We start from the raw sequence: 19,589 nt of genomic DNA on the forward strand, positions 1-19,589 counted from the left end.
CTTCCTTCCGAGGAGTGGCTGGTGGGTTTGAACCGCCAGCCTTCTGGTTAGCAGTCAAGTGCTTTAGCCACTATGCTACCAGAGCTCCCCAGTAAAGTAGAGGGTCATCAAAAAAGGAGAAGACCCTCAACAAGATGGGTTGACATAACAGCTGCAACAATGCACTCAAGCAGAGCAACCATTATGAGGATGGCCCAGGACCAGGCAGTGTTTTGCTTCTACTGTGGATAGGGCTGCTATAAGTAGGAACCAACTCAATGGCACCAAGCTGCAACAACATATATGTAAAAGAGCTCAATTTGGTTTATATAAATATATTTGATTTATATATTCCACCACCACCATATTCTGTTAAGTTGATTCTAACTCATGCAACCCCAAGTGTGTCAGGGTAAAAGTGTGTTTCAAAGGGTTTTCAATGACTGCTTTTTCAGAAGTAGATCCCTAGTGTTACAATAGTTTGTACCTTTCTTCCGAGATACCTCTGGGTGGATTCAAACTTCCAAACTCCCCCATAGCAGGTGAGTGTATTAACTATCCTTACCACACAGGGGTTACTTACAGCACAAAGACAAATCCATATACATTTTTTATTCCATAAATGTTTTTATGGCTTCATTGACGTGTTGACAGAAAGTGTACAGTTTGAAGATTTTTGATATATGTACACCTGTGAAGGGGTTCTGGTGGCATAGTGGATAAGGCATTTGGCTGCTAACCAGAAGGCCAGTGGTTGAAACCCACCAGCTGCTCTGTAGAAGGGGAAGCGGGGAGGGAAGGGAGGAGAAGGAGGAAAAAGGGAAGGAGGGTTGGGGAGGAGGGGAGAGAGAAGAGAGAAGCAACTTAGGCATCTATTTCATTTCCTGGAATCCCTATGGATCAAACCAGTCTTGTACCATTCCATTGCTCTGGCTTATTTTTGCCTTCTTTGTCTCTCTCATTTTGGTGCTACTACCTGGCCTCTACTATTCTTCTTGTTGTTGTTATGTGCCGTTGAGTCGGACCCGACTCATAGCGACCCCTCCTTGGGTTTCCGAGGCAGTGTCACTACGGAAGTAGACTGCCCCTCTTCCTTCTTGGATCCCCTTATTTCCACTGAAGTCAAGGCATCCAATTCCATTGCAGCACTTCCCACTGTCAACTCTGACTACAGATGATAGCTTCAGTTTTCAAAGATGCTAGTACCCTCCCCACAAAGTGGTTTTAGTGCATTGTGAAGGTGCTGTCCCTCAGGCACCTGGGGCATGACCAAGCAGTTTGCAAATAATAGATCCATTACAACATTCCCATCTCCCTGAGCCTGCAGATTCCTTTCCCTATAAAATGGCAGGGAAGTTCAGGTAGTCTCTTTAATTCAGGCCATTATGGAATCCAGCTTCAATTAACCACCCTAAGCAGAATATATATGCCACTCTAGGTGCTCATGATTCATTATATCTTAGTTTTATGGAGTGTTTGGTTGTTAATACTACATTTTAATTAATTTAATCTAATAAGATTTCATATTAGAAAATATATGTTAGTTATGTATTTACTAGTTTACACTTCTTCCTGGTTTTTAGAATATGTTTAGATTTTTTTTGTGTTTTAGATAAATTTAAAATTTAAATTCAATATTTAGATTCAGAGAGTTTCACTTTTTAATCAATAATACAACATTGACATTGTCATTTTGTTCCAGTACTGACATGTCAGAAATTAGAAATTTGGGCTCAAAGATTGTATGCATTTCAACTTAACTAAATTTTGCCAAATTGCTCTCCAAAACATTTGTATCTAACTATACTTGGTTTTTCTTAACTCAAGGTCATTAAGTTATTCCCTTATATTTCTTTTTCCTAAAAGTTTAATGTTTTGCATTTCATAATTAAGTCTTTAATTCAAGTGTGAGGTAGGGATCCTTTATAGAAAACTTTCTACAGCTCCACATCACAGCCAATATTTTGTCCTATTATACTCTTACAACTTTGCCAATCTGGTATAAATGGTACCTCATCATGTTTTAATTTGTATGTCCTTGATTGGTAGTGAAGTGAATTATCTTACATGTTTCTTAACTATTTCATTTATCTTTTTTTTATTGTAAAGTGTGTGTGTGTGTGTGTGTGTGTGTAACCCCTGGTAGTTCAATGATCAAGTGATGGGTTGCTAACCAAAAGTTTGGTAGATCTAACCCACCAGCTCTTCTTCAAATGAAAAGACCTGTAGATCTGCTCCTGTAAAGATTTTATCCTAGGAAACCCTATGAGGCAGCTCCACTCTCTTATAGGGTCCTTATGAGTCAGAATCAACTTGAAAATACAAAGCAACAGTACAGGCAGTCCCAGGGTTTGGAAGGCAAGTAGACAACTCCTACTTGCCCTTTAATATTAGTAAATTTGCCCTAATTTTGAAAGGATTAGACCAACCCCTACTCATAATAAATTCTTCATTACAATAATCTTCACTGGCTGCATGTGCAGCTTTTAAATTACTGAAAAGGTTTTGAGCCTTTTCTTCCACTAAAAGTAAAGCTAAACATGAACTGTATGTACCTGTTCTGATATACCTACAAATTCTTAAAGATACAGTTAAGAATGGATCTCATTCATAACCCTGGAATTCCTGTGTATATGTGTGTATATGTATGTATGTGTGTACATATACATGGATAAAACCAAAAACCAAACTCACTGCCATAGAGTTGGATCTAACTCATAGCGACTGCTCCTTGGGTTTCAGAGGTGGTATCTCTATGGAAGTAGATTGCCCAACCTTCCTTCCGAGGAGTGGCTGGTGGGTTTGAACCACCAGCCTTCTGGTTAGCAGTCAACTGTCTTAGGCACTAGGCTACCAGAGCTCCCTATACATGTATATATGTACATACATGTTTTTTTGTGTGTATGTATGTATATGTGTGTGCATGATCACATGTGCATCTGTAGAGTTGATTCCAACTCATAATGACCCTATAGGACAGCGTAGAACTGCCCCATAGGATTTGCAAGGCTATAATCTTTATGGAAGCAGACTGCTTCATCTTTCTCTCAGTGAACAGCTGTTGGGTTTGAACTGCTGCCCTTTTGGTTAGCAGTAGTCTGCTTAACCACTGAGCTTCCAGGGCTCCATGGGCTCCACATATATATATAGAATAATAATCTGCTATTCTCACAGTCTCTGGACTTTTTTCATTTTGTTAATGGTACATTTAGATAAACAGAAGTTTTAATCTTAATATAGTAAATTTATTAATCATTTCTTAAGTCTTATACTTTTTGTAATTCAGGAATTCTTTTATTAACTCAATGGAGCTCTGATGATGCAGTGGTTAGAGCATTGGGTTGCTAACCAAAAGGTCAGTGGTTGGAACCTACCAGCTGTTCCATTGCATAAAGATGAGGCAGTCTGTTTGCGTAAAGATTTATAGCCTTGGAAACCCTATGGGGCAGTTCTACTCGGTCCTATAGGATTGCTGTGAGTCAGAATCAACTTGACAGCAGTGGATTTTGTTTATTTTTGTTGTAACTCAAGGTCATTAAGTTATTCCCTTATATTTCTTTTTCCTAAAAGTTCAATGATTTGCATTTCATAATTAGGTCTTTAATTCAAGTGTGAGATAGGGATCCAATTGTATGTTTTTCCACATAGACAACTAGTTGTTCCAAACAGCCCACCCTGACCCACTGATCTGCTTTGACAGCTCTGTCTTACATCAAGTCTTCATACAAAAGAAAGACTGTTTCTGGGCTCTCTTTTCTGCTCCACTGATATCTTATTCTACTCTTGAACCCATTTCTTGTTATCTCAATTTTCGTAGCTTTATGATAATTATGATGACCTATTAAGAAAGAAATGCCCCCTGCCATCACCACCACCAATCTTTTTTTTTCCTTCCTTCAAACGTCACCTTGCTTTTATAAGCCCATTTTTTGTGCATAAGAGTGATATGATCTGACTTACATTATTAAAAGGACCACCCTGGCTGCGTGTAAAGAATAATAATTAATGATGTCAGGGGGAAAGAATGGAAAGAATTTCTAGGACTATATCCTTGAATAGCTGGGCGGGGATGGCATCCAGTGGAAACAGGAGAGCTGAGCTTTAGAGAACTAGATGCAAAATTCATTTGCACTAACAAAGGCAGAGTATGTTAGTATAGATGCTAGTAGGTACGGGAAAGGGAGTATACACATTCTCTTCTGACTGCTTTAGTCTCCTCAGTGAAGTCTTCAGTTAAGAGTGTGGACAGAAATGAAGTGATGAGGATTTGAGGAGAAAGAAGAAAGTAAGAAACATTGTCAAGGAGAATTGGAGAATAAGTGATTGCCCCGAGGTTTTAAGAGCTTACTCAAAGTTTGTGGTCTTTAATTTAAAGTGAGACTAGTCTACATGGCTGTGAGTTTTCCCCAGTCACATGCAGCTACAGAGGTTGGGATTTAATCAGTGTTCTGCTTTTACTAATTGAGTAAATAAAGTAAAAGGTGGTAAAGGAGTCAAAGATACAGGTAAGAGAGTAATTATAGTGGTAAGCAAGGGATTTAACCCAAGTTGTAATAGAGTCAATAGCAACTGGTTTAAAGAAAGAAATTAAGACATCAGGAAGGTAAGGTATAGTGAAAAGGTAGGCAAGATCAACAAATTGGAGATTTCATGGGATCAAGGGATTGTAGGAGTCAGTGTGCTAGAGGACCCAAAAACCCACTGCCATCAAGTTGATTTTGACTCATAGCAACCCCTGATTGGTTTTCCAAGGTGACCCCTCATTGGGTTTCCAAGGCTCTAAATCTTTAAGAAAGTAATTGCCTCATCTTCCACCCATGGAGCAGCTGGTGAGTTTGAACCACCGACCTTCTGGTTAGCAGCCAAATACCTTACCCACTATGCCACCAGTGCTCTTTGTACTAGAGGAAGGTACCTGGAAAGAAGGCAAGTAGTTGAAAGACAAAGGGATGCATGAAATTGAGATAACAAAAAGGTTATAGTTAATTGACAATTATAAGGTCAGTACTGTACTGGCTTCACAGACATGCAACCAGGCCTCACACTCAGAAGGCTCCATGCTCTGCTGTCACAGTCTTGAAATTCCTAATAATTTTTTTAACAAAGAGTCTCACATTTTCATTTTGTACTGGGCCCCAAAAATTAGATAGCCAGTCCTGGTTATAAGCATGGGAATGAGTGGCTGGGATAAGTGGAGAACAAGATATTTGGAGGAAAGGAGATCAAGGACCTGTGAAAGCAGGCTGTTGAAGGATAATCTACATGTCAACTGAAATCGCCAGAGTCTAGACAGGACTTATACTGAAGATAGTGACAGTGAACTAGGAGCTAACACCTGGAGAAATGAGTGGTAGTAATTCAGGGGTCAGGAGATGACAGCAACAATGAGGAACAGTGGGTGATATAAGCTGATGACATGAAATTCAAAGCTGAGGATTCTTAGGAAAGAGAGAAAAGCAGCACCGAGGAGCCGTGAGAGCAAGAAGAGCACTGGTCTCTGCTCCAGGTCCAGTAGTGAGTGAGAAGCTGTGAACGAAGCAGCCTTTTAGAGGAATGCAGGGGAAGCAATATCCTCAGGGGAGAGCTAGGTTTTCTTTAGAGCAAGAAGGTGAAGGGGATGCTGGAGAAGAGGTAAGAAACAGGGGATTTTATTTTATATTTTGGGCCCTAGGGAGCACAGTGAAAGGGTTCAGAAGGTTTCAGAGACTGTAGAGTCTTGTGGAATCAGAATGCAGGCTATAAAGATGACCTGAGAGACTGGTGGCTCTTGCAATGACTGACAAACCAGGATAAATGGCATAACGAAATTAGCTTGACGGATTCAAAACAGAGAAAGTGGAGGCAAGACTGAGTGTTGGGAAGGTGGAGAGGGCTCCCTTGTCACCAGTGGTGATGGGGCCAGAAGGCTTTGGGTAGCATGGTCTTTTTATATATCTTTAGTATAAATATATATTGTACAAGTTTTATAAACCACATTTATAAAATAGTAAGTAGAAAGGGGAGCATTTAAAAAAGTTTTTATGTCTACTCAGTAATAATCATGTACTGTAGATACTAATCTCACTGTTCTGTAAACTCTTGTTGTGTTTATCAGCAAACATTCTAAAATAAATGCATCCCAAACCAAACCCACTATGAGTGAGTCAACTCAGACTCATAGCAACCCTATAGGACAGAGTAAAACTTCCCCATAGGAAGCAGACTGTCATCTCTTTCTCCCACAGAGTGGCTAGTGGGTTGAACTGCCAACCTTTTGGTTAGCAGCCCAATGCTTTAACACACGTATCACCAGAGCATCTAAATGCATGCAGGTGTCATAAATCCAATAAATCAGTTTCTTGTTAAGTGTTACTGCAGTGTTGCTTTTTATTTTGTTAAAAAATACTTTGCCAAGAATAAGACCATATTTGAGCAATGTCTGTCTTTATAACTTGAAGTACATAGCTTTTGGACTAATTAATATTACAGAATCTCCATTTGTTTTATTCTTTCATGCTCCTCTAGTAAAATTTTTCTTAAATTACACTCAATAATGTAATTAAAAATAAAATCATTTACTTAAGAATCTAACACAGGCTACATGAGAGTTAGGTTTTAAAAAAACTCTGTGATCAATCAAATTCAATGAATGTATGGACTTTATTTGGATTCTAATTTGAACAATCCATCTGTGAAAAGACATTTTTGAGATCTCAGACCCGTGGATACTTTACGGACATACTTGTCACATGTGGACAAAGACTCATGTCAAACCCTTTGTTGTTTGCAGTGTGATTTGGAGACACCTACTGGTTTAGTCTCATCTTAGAAAACCCCACAAAGAGATTGGGATTTGAAGTCAATTGTCAAAGCCTGCAGACAATTAGAGAGACACTCTCCTTAGAGTAGCACCTGTACTTTAGAGTCAGAAGTGACTCCCTGTCTTACCATTTTTGACTTACCAATTCAGTCAACTGATTGCTTGGCATGGATGCAGGTGGGGAGGAATCAGATAGTTTGGACCTCATGTCAGTATCTGATTCTCATTTTTTTTTTTTTTCACATTTCAATGTTTCTGTGAAATCAGAACATGTCTAATAATTGATTGAAACATTCAATGTACACATTTTTCTCTTGGAAAGCTATAATACATTGATAATGTATCTTGCAATTGATGATATCTTGTAATTGAAGAGGACTTCCTTGGTGGTACAAACACTTAATGTGCTAGGCTGTTAACTGAAAGGTTGGAGGTTTGAATCTATCCAGAGGTACCTTGAACAAATGCCCTGGTGATCCACTTCCAAAAAATTAGTCATTGAAAACTCTGCAGAGCACAGTTCTACTCTGCAACATATAGGGTCATGATAAGTTGGAGCTGACTTGAGGCCATCTGGTTTGATAATGGAAGAAATATGGTAATTTATGCTATTAATCTGGAATTTGGTCTGTTATCTAATTGAACTAATTATTATCTAATAATTGAACTAATTATAGTCCAATTATTTAGCCAATGGCTCCTTTTCCAGTGAGAAACAGCATCACTTCCCTGGGAAAAAATTCCCAACATGCTACATTTTAGTTACATTAACAATCTTTAATGTGGTCAATGACAAGTTGTTTAATGAACAACACAGTCAGGGCCCAATAGTGTTTTCTATGTTGTATCAATTTACAGCTAAGTGAGAAAAAAACTAGAGAGAGGTACCAAAACCATGGAAGTTATATATTCTCTCTCCTTATCCTCTTTGCTATATTCCAGATTTCTATCATTAGAATAAGGGTTCTCATTTCAAAATACCTGGTTTCTCAAATTCCTATAGATGAGAGCACATGCAAATGATCTGTTTCTTTTGGGGATCCAAGTTTGACAAAAGCATTGCAGGCAAACCATAATGGCAGCTGTTGTCTGGATTTGTTTATCAGTATATTATAATTCACACACTCATCTTTCACACAGGTTTAAGAATTTGGTCTACACCTACCGAATCTTCAAAAAGAAGCATGGGTGCTACGAGATGCAGGTAAGAATATATAAGGACCCTTGCAATAACAACATAAAAAGGTTGAGGGAGGAGAATTTGAGCTCATCTTGAACTTGAGATATAACCACGTGGAAGTGCTACAGGAAGAGAAGCACAATGGAGAGGGTCAGATCAATAGTTAATCTCATCTTTTTTTGAGAGAAATAGAAAGGAACTGAGGTTGAGAGACCACAGCTATCGTTCTTCAAAATTACACAGGCAAACAACGCTGTTTCTCCCAATGGTTAAATGCATGAACCTGGACTCCACGCAACACTGCTGTTGAATAAGAAGGGTAAACAATGACAAAGAATGGGATTGGAAAGGGAAGATGGAGGGGTATGAATGGTTAGGAAGTGAAATGGACTCTATAGTTGCATGAAAATATTAAAGGAAGCATCAATTAGCTAGCAGTCTTATGGACTTATTTTATTTTATATATTTTTTTTTTAGGGCTATTATTCTGCTTCTTTTGAATTTAGTTCTCTGGCTCAGGAAGTAGAATATAATACACATAATTAAATTTTTAATTACTTGCAGAGTATTCTGAAATAATCATTCAGAAACACTTGCATACAGGTTAAACAGGTTCTTTATTGCAAGATTTCTTAGAATCTTCAATGTACAATGTAAATATCTGAGAAAGATTAGAATATGCAAGGATCTCCTTATAAGCATATTTTTCTTTTGCTATAAAAGACTAATATTATTTAGGCAATTTGCAAAATTTGACTAAGGCTTATAGATTAGCTACTCATATTGTTTCAAGGTTAGTTTTCTGATTTTGGTAATTCTAGTGAGGTTATTTAATATCCTTGCTTTTGAGGAAATACTGAAGTATTCAGAGTAAAGGGGCATCATGTCTGCAACTTACTCTCAAAAAAAATTTTTTTTAATTATAAACATATATATGGATATACAGACATGTATATCTATTCAAAGAGAGAAAAGGAAAAGCAAATATAATAAAATGTTAACTTTTGAGATCCAGGGAAGGATATATTTGGGAGGTTTTTGTACATGTTTCTGAAAGTCTGAAATTATCTCAAAATAAAATGTTTTTAAAAAGCCACTTATTTTAAACCTTTTTTTCTTACAGATGAAAAGTTTAAGGGGCAGTGAGTCAATGGGGTTGAAACAATGAGTAGGGAGAGTGAGAATGGTGATACAACGTGAAGAATGTAATCAATGCTACTGAATTGTACATAGAAACTGATGGGTGTGTGGGTGTTCTGCTGTGTATATTTTCACCAAAATTAAAATTAAAAAAAAAATTTAATATGCAGTGCATATTTTAGGAAATTCCCTAGTTCCTAGAGTTGTTGGGTCTCTTATATGGACAAACCACAGAAGCACCCAGAGCAGTTATAACTAGATGTGGAGCATCACTTCACTGAGCAGAGGCCTGCCCTCAGAGCCTGCAGTAGATGGTGCTCTGGATTAAAGCCTCCCTGCAGATGACTTAAACATCAGCCTGCTCTCTGTCCCAGGATACCCAGACTGCACATCTGAGAACTTGATGAACACCACCTTTTCTGTAGAGTAACATAACCCACAGTCGTCATCAATAAAACCAAATACAAGAGGGCAGAGGAAGCAAATTTCTTTTCATTATTTCTGTTGTTGTTGTTTTGTGCCATTGAGTCATCTCCGACTCATAGCGACCCCTCCTTGGGTTTCTGAGGCAGTATCACTACTGAAGTAGATTGCCCAACCTTCCTTCCGAGGAGTGGCTCGTCGGTTTGAACCGCCAGCCTTCTGGTTAGCAGGAAGGTGTCTTAGGCACTACACTACCAGAGCTCCCTTTCATTATTTCCACAGGGTTATATTTGAAAAACGTGACTTGGTTTATAGGTGATAAACAGAAGATAACTATTTGTAATTTGCCTGAGTCATATCGTCATTCCTACTTCTAGTTAAAATCAGAATTAGTTTATTTTTGGTCTCATTTTCTTCTTGCACAGATTGTGGGTTTATCAAGTATATAGATTGTATATTTTGCATTTCCCATCAAAAGTCTACTTCTGTCAGTCGCCTAAGATCACAAAACAACTTTCTAGCCAGCAAGGTACAGGGTCTGATGTGAGCTCTAGGAAGGGTATCCTTCACAGCGGATCTACAACAAGAACTGCCCAGACAAACTAGCCAAGGATGGGAGCTCACTGTATCTGCAGACTGAACTGGGACTCTTGATTATCAATCCTCTTTACTCAGACTAGCTCAAATCAGAGGTTGATCTTAAAAACAAAGGTTTCTGTGTGAATTCTTAAGCATGAATTGCCAGCCACTGCGTAGTGCCTAAGGCATTTACTGCTAACCAGAAGGCTGGTGGTTCAAACCCATCAGTCATTCTTTGGAAGGAGGACTGGGCAGTCTATTTCCATAGTGATACCAGCTCAGAAACCCAAGGAGGGGTCTCTACGAGTCAGATTTGACTCGATGGCAGTGCTTTTTTTTTTTTTTTTCCAGTGAAGATCCCTGGGAGATAAAATTTGTGCTTGGCTACAGACAGAAAGGTTGGCAGTTTGAACCCACCCTGCAGCACGGTGGGAAAAAGGCCTGGTGATCTGAAGATTATAGCCAAGAAAGCCCTATGGGACAGCTCTACTCTGTGAAACATGGGGTAGCCATGAGTCCTAATCAACTTGATGACAATACATTTGATTTTTTTTTTTTTTTTTTGGTGGAGAGAAGGGGGTTCTCTTTTCAGTTTGTCAACTCAAAGAGGCAGCCAGCCCCAAAAAACCACACTTTTGAGAGGTATCAGATTTCAAAATGACATGATGATGGATGGTTTCCTTTCTTGAATTTTCACAGACTGTGGAAGATGCCCCTAAACAGATCTTTCCAAGCCTAAAGGAACTGATCTCCGAATATGAAAAACCAAATCAAGGGCTGGTGGTTCACCTTTTAAAGCCAATAATGAAAATGAGCATGTGCCTGGGATGGAGAAGAGCGAGGATAAAGTTGAATGAGATTTATGGTAAAAACTTTCATACAGGAGTCTGGAAGGAAGCTTCATCCTATTTACCCGAAGTGGCCTGCTTTAAAAGCATGGTAGTCTGCCCCTTAGAATTTCCGTTTCTCCTCAGCAGGTAGAGCTGTGGTCAAAGTAAATCCAAGTAGACGATAATAACCAAATCAACAAGTTGCTAGCTGAATGCTTAATGCATGTCCTGTTTAGCTATTTTGATCTGTATCATGTAAGGATCAAAAGGGCTGTATTTTTAATGATGAGCTTTAGGAGAGCAGGCACAGATGTAACTCGCTAATTTGCCATGTTCAATAAATACCACTTGGAGGCTGACAAAACTAAGGAAAGCCAGCAGCCATCAGTTAAACCAATTATTGTTGGTTAAGAACAGAAACAAAAGCACCGATTGTTGTTGGAAGCCAAATTCCCATGAAATGGTAGATGAGCAATGGCCAGACAAAAACCGAGAAATGCCCCTCTCCAGGTTGTTCTCTCTAAACATTTTCATCATGCTGAGAGGCATCTCTCATTGTTGGTGTTCTCTAACCCTGGAAGGTGGCCAAGACATGGGGCTTTCTATGCCTAGACAGGTAGGATAATAGGAAGAGTGATTCCTGGGCAAAGTGTTGATTCCAAAGTCATTTTCTTGTGCAAACCACTTGTGACTAAATTGACAGATGGGCAGAATTTTCCATGATAAAAGCACCTCAACCCCCTCCCATGGTTTAACCTGTGAAATTTTGGTAAATGGTTGTTAAACATTCATTTATAAAGTATTAGGTAACAAACGGGGAGCTCTGGTAGCGTAGTGCCTAAGGCATTTGTCTGCTAACCAGAAGGCTGGCAATTCAAACCCACCAGCCACTCCTCGGAAGGAAGATTGGGCAACCTACTTCCATAGTGATACTGTCGGGTCCGACTCAACAGCACATAACAACAACAACAGATATACCCCCATGGTGGAATATAAGAGATGGTATATAAATTGGAGTGCAGAGAATTCATGCTGAGACCCCTCAAAACATATCACTAGTATCTACTCTTGCTTACCGACCTCTCCTGAAATCTGCTCTCAAACAAATCTGGTATCGATCAGGTGCAATTTGGTTTGTCAGGTGCAACTTGGTTTGAATTTCTCTCAGACTTCCTGAGGCATTTACATTTTAATCCTGCTTTCTAATGATGGGATGTATGCTTGCAATCTCAATTAAAGAGATTTCCATTATCAGCGGGAAAGTGAAGGCAATGGAAGTCAAGGTGCTAGGTAAGGAGAAGATCAGAGGGTGGAGATTCTTGGGGAATGGGAAATCACCCCCCCCCATATATTCCACTGTCTTGACAGCAAAATTGCCCTTTAGGCTTCACAGCAAGCTTCTCACCCCCCTAATAAGACTAGGTTTGGGTTTTTAATGAGTGAAATAAAAACTCCCCTGTCATTTTATTCTGTCATTGTTTTACTGTCCCTCTGCACTCCCATGCTGGGGAGTATGTACGTATTCACACATAAACCTTTCACTAGGCCCAGCTGCAGAAATGGTCCCATGGCCATTTTCCATTAAAACATCTACAATAAAATGTAAGTATAAAAGGTGCAGAGCTAGAAATCCAGGAATGTACCTGTGCTGTAGCCTTTAGGCATGTAGGCCAAACCCAGACGAGGAGTTAGAGTTGATTGGGGGTGTTTCTAGTATTCATTGTCTGAAAGCTGATAAAATAATCACAAACCCTAAGAGGGACATCCCTCAGAGATCTCCCCCAAGAACTGGGTGAGAGTCCCACCATGCCAATTTTCCATGCTTGGTCAGCCCGTGTTAGAGTGAGCTCCCAAATGCTCAGCTACTGAAGGGGCAACATCCACCCATCAGCCTTATCTTCTTTCTTTGCCTCCTTCATACAAGTTCCCAATGTTCTTACTTTGAGGGAGGCAAAGGTCTTCTGCTGGTGGATGGAGACTTCTGGTGCCAGAAGCTCGGAGGCTTGATTTAGAAGTAACTGTCTACATTCAGAATCTCTGTGGTAGCCCAACTTTAGAAAATGTCACTTTGATTTGGCATTGAGATCACCATGCCTGGGAAGAGGTCTACTATCACTTGCACGAGGCTGATTGGTGTGACTTCTGGATTTTTTTTTTTTTTCCCCAGAGAACAGTGACAATGATTATGTGACTGTCTTACCTTGAAGATAAGGAGACTGAACAGAGCAAGTTAGGAAACAGAGGGGATGACCCTGCTTCTTCTGTAGGTATAGATCTGGAATGTCAAATTCTTCTGGACAAATTATCAACCTCTCCTAGTCTGGGGAACTGAAGAGGTTCTGTTCACCAGCTTCAGAGAAGTTACTCCCCCATGTCCCTGCCTCCCAGGCATACACCATGAGAAACTCCAAAGCCCCTCTTCACCTCTCACTCTTCTTTCCTGGAATGGGATGGCCTGACCTAATTCTTCCTGACTTGTTATAGGCACTATTACTACCTCATGATTGACACCCTCCTTCCAACTGGGTGATTAGAAGGACAACTTCACACAGTGGAGACTGCACTGGGCAGTGAGTTCAAACTCTGAGTTCCAATCCTGCCTCCATCACTGGCTATGGGACTTTAAACAAATCTTTTCCCCTCTCTGGGTCTCAGTTTCCTCATCTATAAAACAAGTGGCTAAATGGAAGGATACACAACTGACTCAGCCTCTCTGCTGAGCGTGGTTGTATCAAGTTGGAAAGTCCAGGACTAATGATATATACAGGATCAGTAAGGGGTCAGAGTCTAGCCTATCAAAACAGCCATCACATTCTGTGCAGCTGCCTGCACGGGTCTCAGTCATGGTGGGGGCCCTGACTTTATAGTCTCATTGCTAAAACTCCTGTCCAACCTTCTCCTTCAGCCTGGGCTGCTTCCCGTTAAGCACTATCTTTCTTTTTAATCTTGATCTTCCTGCCAAACATTGCCCTGGATGTACTTTCTCCCTGTACCTCTGCACCAACCACCTCTGCCACATGGATGTGGTTGTATACAGTGATGTATGTGGGGATTAAAAAGAAAAAAAAAATGTATGTGTGATTCTGGTTCTCCATTAGATTCTAGGGATGGACCACCAAAGCAAGGCTGGGTTTTCCTCATATCCTCCACAGTGTGTAGAAATGTGTGCTACACAGAGTTTGAGCCTGGGAAAAATTCATGAAAGTTATTGACTGGAACCCATACCTAACAGTTCATTGAACTGGTTTGTATGTCCCTTTGAATTTCTCTGTTCGTTCAAGTGTTAATTAAAACCTGGTTAGTTCATAGTAGGTATGTCTATGAAGCAGGGAGTGTACCCAAGACCATGTATAGGGTTGGCAAATAACTGTCCTATAAGTTAATGTGAATGATCAGAATTCCCAGGTGTATAGTAGAGCTGACAAGAGGCAAGGTGGTAGTCACTGCTTGGTCACAGCCAGCTACCCAGAGGGACTGAGGAGTTGAACCTGTGGGCTCGGGACCATAGTCACAGGGGACATAAAGCTCAATTGGCATAACATACTACACAAAACATTGTTCTACCTCCTACTATGGTGAGTAGTGACTGGGATCTTAAAAGCTTGCAAGCTGCCATCTAGATGCAACGATGGGTCTCTCCTCATCCAGAGCAAAAAAGAATGAAGAAAATCAAAAATTCACGGATACAATCAGTCCTAGTGACTGGTACACCATCCAACTGCAGCCTATACGACTATGAGACCAGAAGAACTAAATGGTGCCCAGCTACCAATGTCAACCACTTGGAAGGGGATCTATGTAGGAAGGAGATCCTGGATATAGAGGGAGAACAATGTGGACAAAACTCAAAATCATTTGGAGAAAAAAAGGGGCGGGGGGGAGACCAGGTTTGCTGGTCTGATAGAGCCTGGTGGAACCACTGAGACTATGGCCCCTAGCTGCCCATCAGGTCTGGAATTGAACCCACACCTGTGGCTTCCAGCCAAACAAAAGACAGGCTTATGAGTTCAACATTTACCTGAGGTAGATACACTGCTTGGAGAGAACAATTATGGGAGAAAGAAGGGCTGCTTATGCACAGGGAGACAGCTCAGGGGGCAGGAAGGCATGGAGGGATGGACACAGGGAAGAGGTAATTATTGGGATGAAGTGGGAGGAGAGCTGTTGCATTGTGGTAAATTGTGGTCAATGTCATGAGACAGTGTACGTGAACTGCTGTATGGAAAGTGAATTTGCTATGTAAATCTTCACTCAAATCACAATAAAAAAATAAATAATTAAAAAAAAAAAAAAACCTGGTTAGTTCAGAATGTACTGAATTCTATCTATGCCCATTCCCTTCCCATTTTCAAATCACTGTGGTTCATTTCACCCCATTGGCCAGAAAGGCAGTTTTTCTGGGCTCTTGGGTCACAGCGATCCATGGCTGTACCAACTAGAAACAAGAACTGTTGTCATCAGGTCAACTCCAATTCATGGTGACCCCACGTGTTTCAGAGCAGAACTGTGCTCCAGAGGGTTCTCAGTGGCTTGAGAAGTAGTCACCAGGCTTTTCTTCCAAGGTGCCTCAGAAGAAGGTGGGCTTGAACCTTCAGTTTTTCAGTTAACAACCAAGCTGTGTTAACCATTTGCACCACTGAGACTCCAACTAAAGGAAAATTAAAATGCATCCATATTCAGTGAGCTGAGGGTGCCAAGTGCATCTGGTTTAGTGAAGAACAACAGAAGGAAGCTGGCTCTCTGGGATTCTGTTCTAGGTCTTGGATTCTCTGTCCATGATGCTAAGAAGTGTGTTCCGGTTCCCAGAGCCTATAACAATCCTTGCCCCAGAAAACATGTTCAATAAGTATTTTGTGAGTAAATGGATAAATTAGTCTAGAAAATGTAACTCATCCTAGATAACAGAGATTTGTCTGGGTTGTATGAATTTCAAAATCCATGACATACAACAATTTGATCCAGATCCTTTAATTATAGTTCTCCTAGAAGTTATTTCCCTTTTTTCCAAGCATTCATGTATAGCATCTTGTACAATGCTTGGTCCACAGTGGATGTTCAGTACATTTCTCAAACTAGCAAGCCAAAATTTAGTAGCTGATACTGATGTCATGCTATAAATCCCTAGAATTTTTAGAAGACCTAGAATACCGGGTGACAGTAACAGGTGAAATATTTGGCTGTGTGGGACTGGAAGAGGGAAGACTTAAACTATAACAGCTATTACACGTGTTTGAAGTGCTGTTCGGTGAAATGGAGTAGACGCACTGGGTTCAATGACAAAGAGCAGAACTCAGATAAGTGGCTGGTTGTTCATGGAAGGGCAGTTTTCAAGCAAATATAAGAACTCTGAACCCACTATAACTATCCTACACTCTAATAGTCTGTTTTATGTTGTAGTTCAAGTTGAGTGTGGTATTTTCCAAGGATACTGGAGACAGGATTCTTGCCCTGGGAAGAGATTAGAATGGTTGAATGCTAAGGTCCTTCTACCTCAAGAGTAATTGGAATCTACTCTCTTCTACTAACACTTGGAATCTTCTTTTTTGGTTTGACCTAGGTGTAAAGTGTTTTATTAATCACATTACATAGTTCTTAATTCATTATCACCATTAGACCACACAAGGCCCTTCATTTGTTTTATTTCATTTTTCTTGACTTAATCTCTAATCCCAATTCCCAATTTTCACCCTCATCAATAGGAACCAAGGTCTGTACTATTTGATATATGTCCTTGGGTGTGTATGTGCCCTTGTAGAACATATAGTGTTGGTTGTGAATATTTATCTTTAACTTTACATAAATGGTACTGCTGCAAAAGACCTCTTTAAAGTGTTAAAAAGCAAAGGTGTCACCTTGAGCACCAAGATATGCCTGACCCAAACCATGGTATTTTTCATTGCCTCATATGCATGCAAAAGCTAGACAATGAATAAGGAAGTCTGAAGAAGAATTCCATTTTTTTGGTGAAGAATAGTGAATGTACCATGGGCTGCCAGAAGAATGAACAAATCTGTCTTGAAAAAAGTACAGCCAGAATGCACCTTAGAAGGGAGGATGTTGAGACTTCATCTAATGTGCTTTGGACATGTTGTCAGGAAGCAACAGTTGCTGTAGAGGAACATAATGCTTGGTAAAGTAGAGGGTTACCAAAAACAAGAAAGATCTTCAATGAGGTGGACACAGTGGCTGCAGCAATGGGTTCAAGCATAGCAATGATTGTAAGCATTGTGCAGTACAAGACTGAGCAGTGTATCGTTCAGTTATACATAAGGCCGCTGTGAGTCAGAGCCAATTTGACACAACCTAACAATAACAAATGGTATTGTACTATTGCTCCAATTCTGTTACTACTTTTTGCACTCAAAACTATGTTTGGTTCTATGCCATGAGTGTATATCTAGTTCAGTGCCTCAAACTGATGCATGCTATTCCATCACGTTGTGCATCCATCACATACCACATTTTGCTTATCCATTCCTCTACATATAGACATCTAGATTGGTTCAATTCCCTGCTACCAGAAACAACACTGTGATGCACAACCTTTGACAAGTCTCCTTATGCAACTGTGAGAGAGTTTCTCTGGATTATGTGGCTGGGTATAAAGTGTGTTCATACTTAAGATATAAGCAACCATATCAAGTATTTTTGCCTTAAGCTTTGTGCTTTTTGGTTCTTGTTTAAGAAGTCCTTCCCTGCTTCAGTATCATTAAAAAATTATCCAACATTTGGTGGGGAGAAGGAGGAGAAATATTTTATTATCATCTAAATATATTTTATGATTATTGGTTTATTCAATTATTGTGCCAGTTTTGGTATTATTTTCCTAGGAATTTATCCATTTTGTCTAAGTTTTCAAGATGATTGGTGTATAGTTCATAATATTTTTATTACTTTTTAATCTCTCATGACTTTAGTCATATCTACTTTTTCACTCTGTATCTTATTTACATTTCCTTTTTTATTAATCAATTTTATCTCTCTTATTAGTCCTTTGAGAGCCAGTTTTTGGGTATGTTAATCTTTTGCTGTTTTTTGGTAGATTGTTATTTTCTAATTCTATCCTCTTTTTTTTGGCTTATTTATTTTTTAATATTCATTGTTTTCTAATAAATATATTTAAAGCTATGAATTTACCTCACAGTACTATTTTAGCTGTATCTCACAAATTTTAACAAGTTATTTCCATTGCTATTCACATCAAAGTATTTTTCATTTCTGTAAAGATTTGCTATTCAAGAGTAATAGTTTGTGTTAAGTTTTCAGACATGTAATTTTAGTTCTCCTTTTAGTATAGATTTCAAATTACATATTAATGTTGTTGTTAGGTACCAACAAGCCAGTTTCGACTCATAGCAACACTATATACAACAGAATGAAAATACTGCCCAGTTCTGTACCATCCTGACAATTGTTGCTGTATTTGAGCTCTGGTAGCATAGTGCCTAAGGCACTTGACTGCTCACCAGAAGGCTGGCGGTTCAAACCCACCAGCCACTCCTCGGAAGGAAGGTTGGGCAATCCTACTTCCGTAGTGATATTGCCTCAGAAACCCAAGGAGGGGTCGCTATGAGTCGGGGCCAACTCGACGGCAAACAACAACAACAACAACAACGTTGTAGCTGCTGTGTTGATCACTCTCATTGAGGGTCTTCCCCCTTTTCATTGACCTTCTACTCAAATTATATACCATTAGTTTAATTGACTTTGATTTCTAAGACTTCCTTGCTAATGTGATATATGTGAATATTTTATTTGTTGATAAGAATTATTTTTTTTTCAATGTATAATGCATTATCTTTCCCTTTTCATATGTATTTAAGATTTACATCTTTAATAATATTATGTAAAATAAGTATTTTTATAGATTTTACCCAATATCTAAGAGTTTAGCTTTCCAATAATAATATGTTTAATTTGTCCTCAAGGTTCTATCATTTTTATTTTAACTATCTTCAGGTTAAATATTTAGTTGCATATATTTTTATAATAACTGTATTTTCTTGATCTTTTATTTGGTAACATGTTTCACTCTGTCATGATTTTTGCCTTTAATTACATTTTATATCTATTAAAATTGCTATGCTGGCTTAGTTTTCATTCATATTTTTCCAGTACGTAAGTTTTATCATTTCTTCAAGTTATTACATATTTTTTTTAAAAAAAATACTCTGTTTTCTGTTGGCAAAATATTGCTGAATCTAATTTGTTTTCAACTTAAGTTTCTCTACTTTGGTTTGGTGAGTTTAATGCATTTACATTTTTTATAACTTTTTCTATAGGAATTTACTGTCATCTTATTTTATCTTTTCTACTTACATTATGTTTCCTTTTTCTTCCTTTCCTAATTTCCAGTGAGTCAATCAAATTTACCTCTACTGATTCAGAAGTGCCATTTAAAAAAAAGTTTGTGGTTACCCTTAAATTCTTAAGATCTCTATTTTTGTTTATTTTTCTCTGCCATATTTCAAATATATCAATTGTTATAATGTCACATACTTTCATTCTCCTTCTGTCATCATCGCCAACCACATTTGACTTTCTGGTATTATTTAAAGTTTCAATGATATCATTATATACTTCTTTTGAGTCCTTTATCATTTAAATAGCAGTAAACTTTACTGAATCAATTATTTGCCCTTACTTCAAAGTACATAGT

At 38.9% G+C, this 19,589-nt stretch overlaps 1 protein-coding gene across 1 annotated transcript in view; it reads left to right on the forward strand.

Annotated features, from left to right (window-relative positions):
- Positions 1-13,135, forward strand: part of SH2D1B (SH2 domain containing 1B) — a 26,738-nt gene extending 13,603 nt beyond the window's left edge. The window contains exons 2-4 of the mRNA XM_007937761.1: positions 7,919-7,982; positions 10,800-10,965; positions 13,098-13,135. Coding sequence (XP_007935952.1) covers positions 7,919-7,982; positions 10,800-10,965; positions 13,098-13,135 — 268 coding nt within the window. The remainder of the gene's footprint in view (positions 1-7,918; positions 7,983-10,799; positions 10,966-13,097) is intronic.
- Positions 13,136-19,589: the final 6,454 nt, after the last annotated feature.

Source organism: Orycteropus afer, unplaced genomic scaffold, assembly GCF_000298275.1.
Source record: "Orycteropus afer afer isolate SDZICR_OR568_19922 unplaced genomic scaffold, OryAfe1.0 scaffold00044, whole genome shotgun sequence".
NCBI lineage: Eukaryota > Metazoa > Chordata > Mammalia > Tubulidentata > Orycteropodidae > Orycteropus > Orycteropus afer.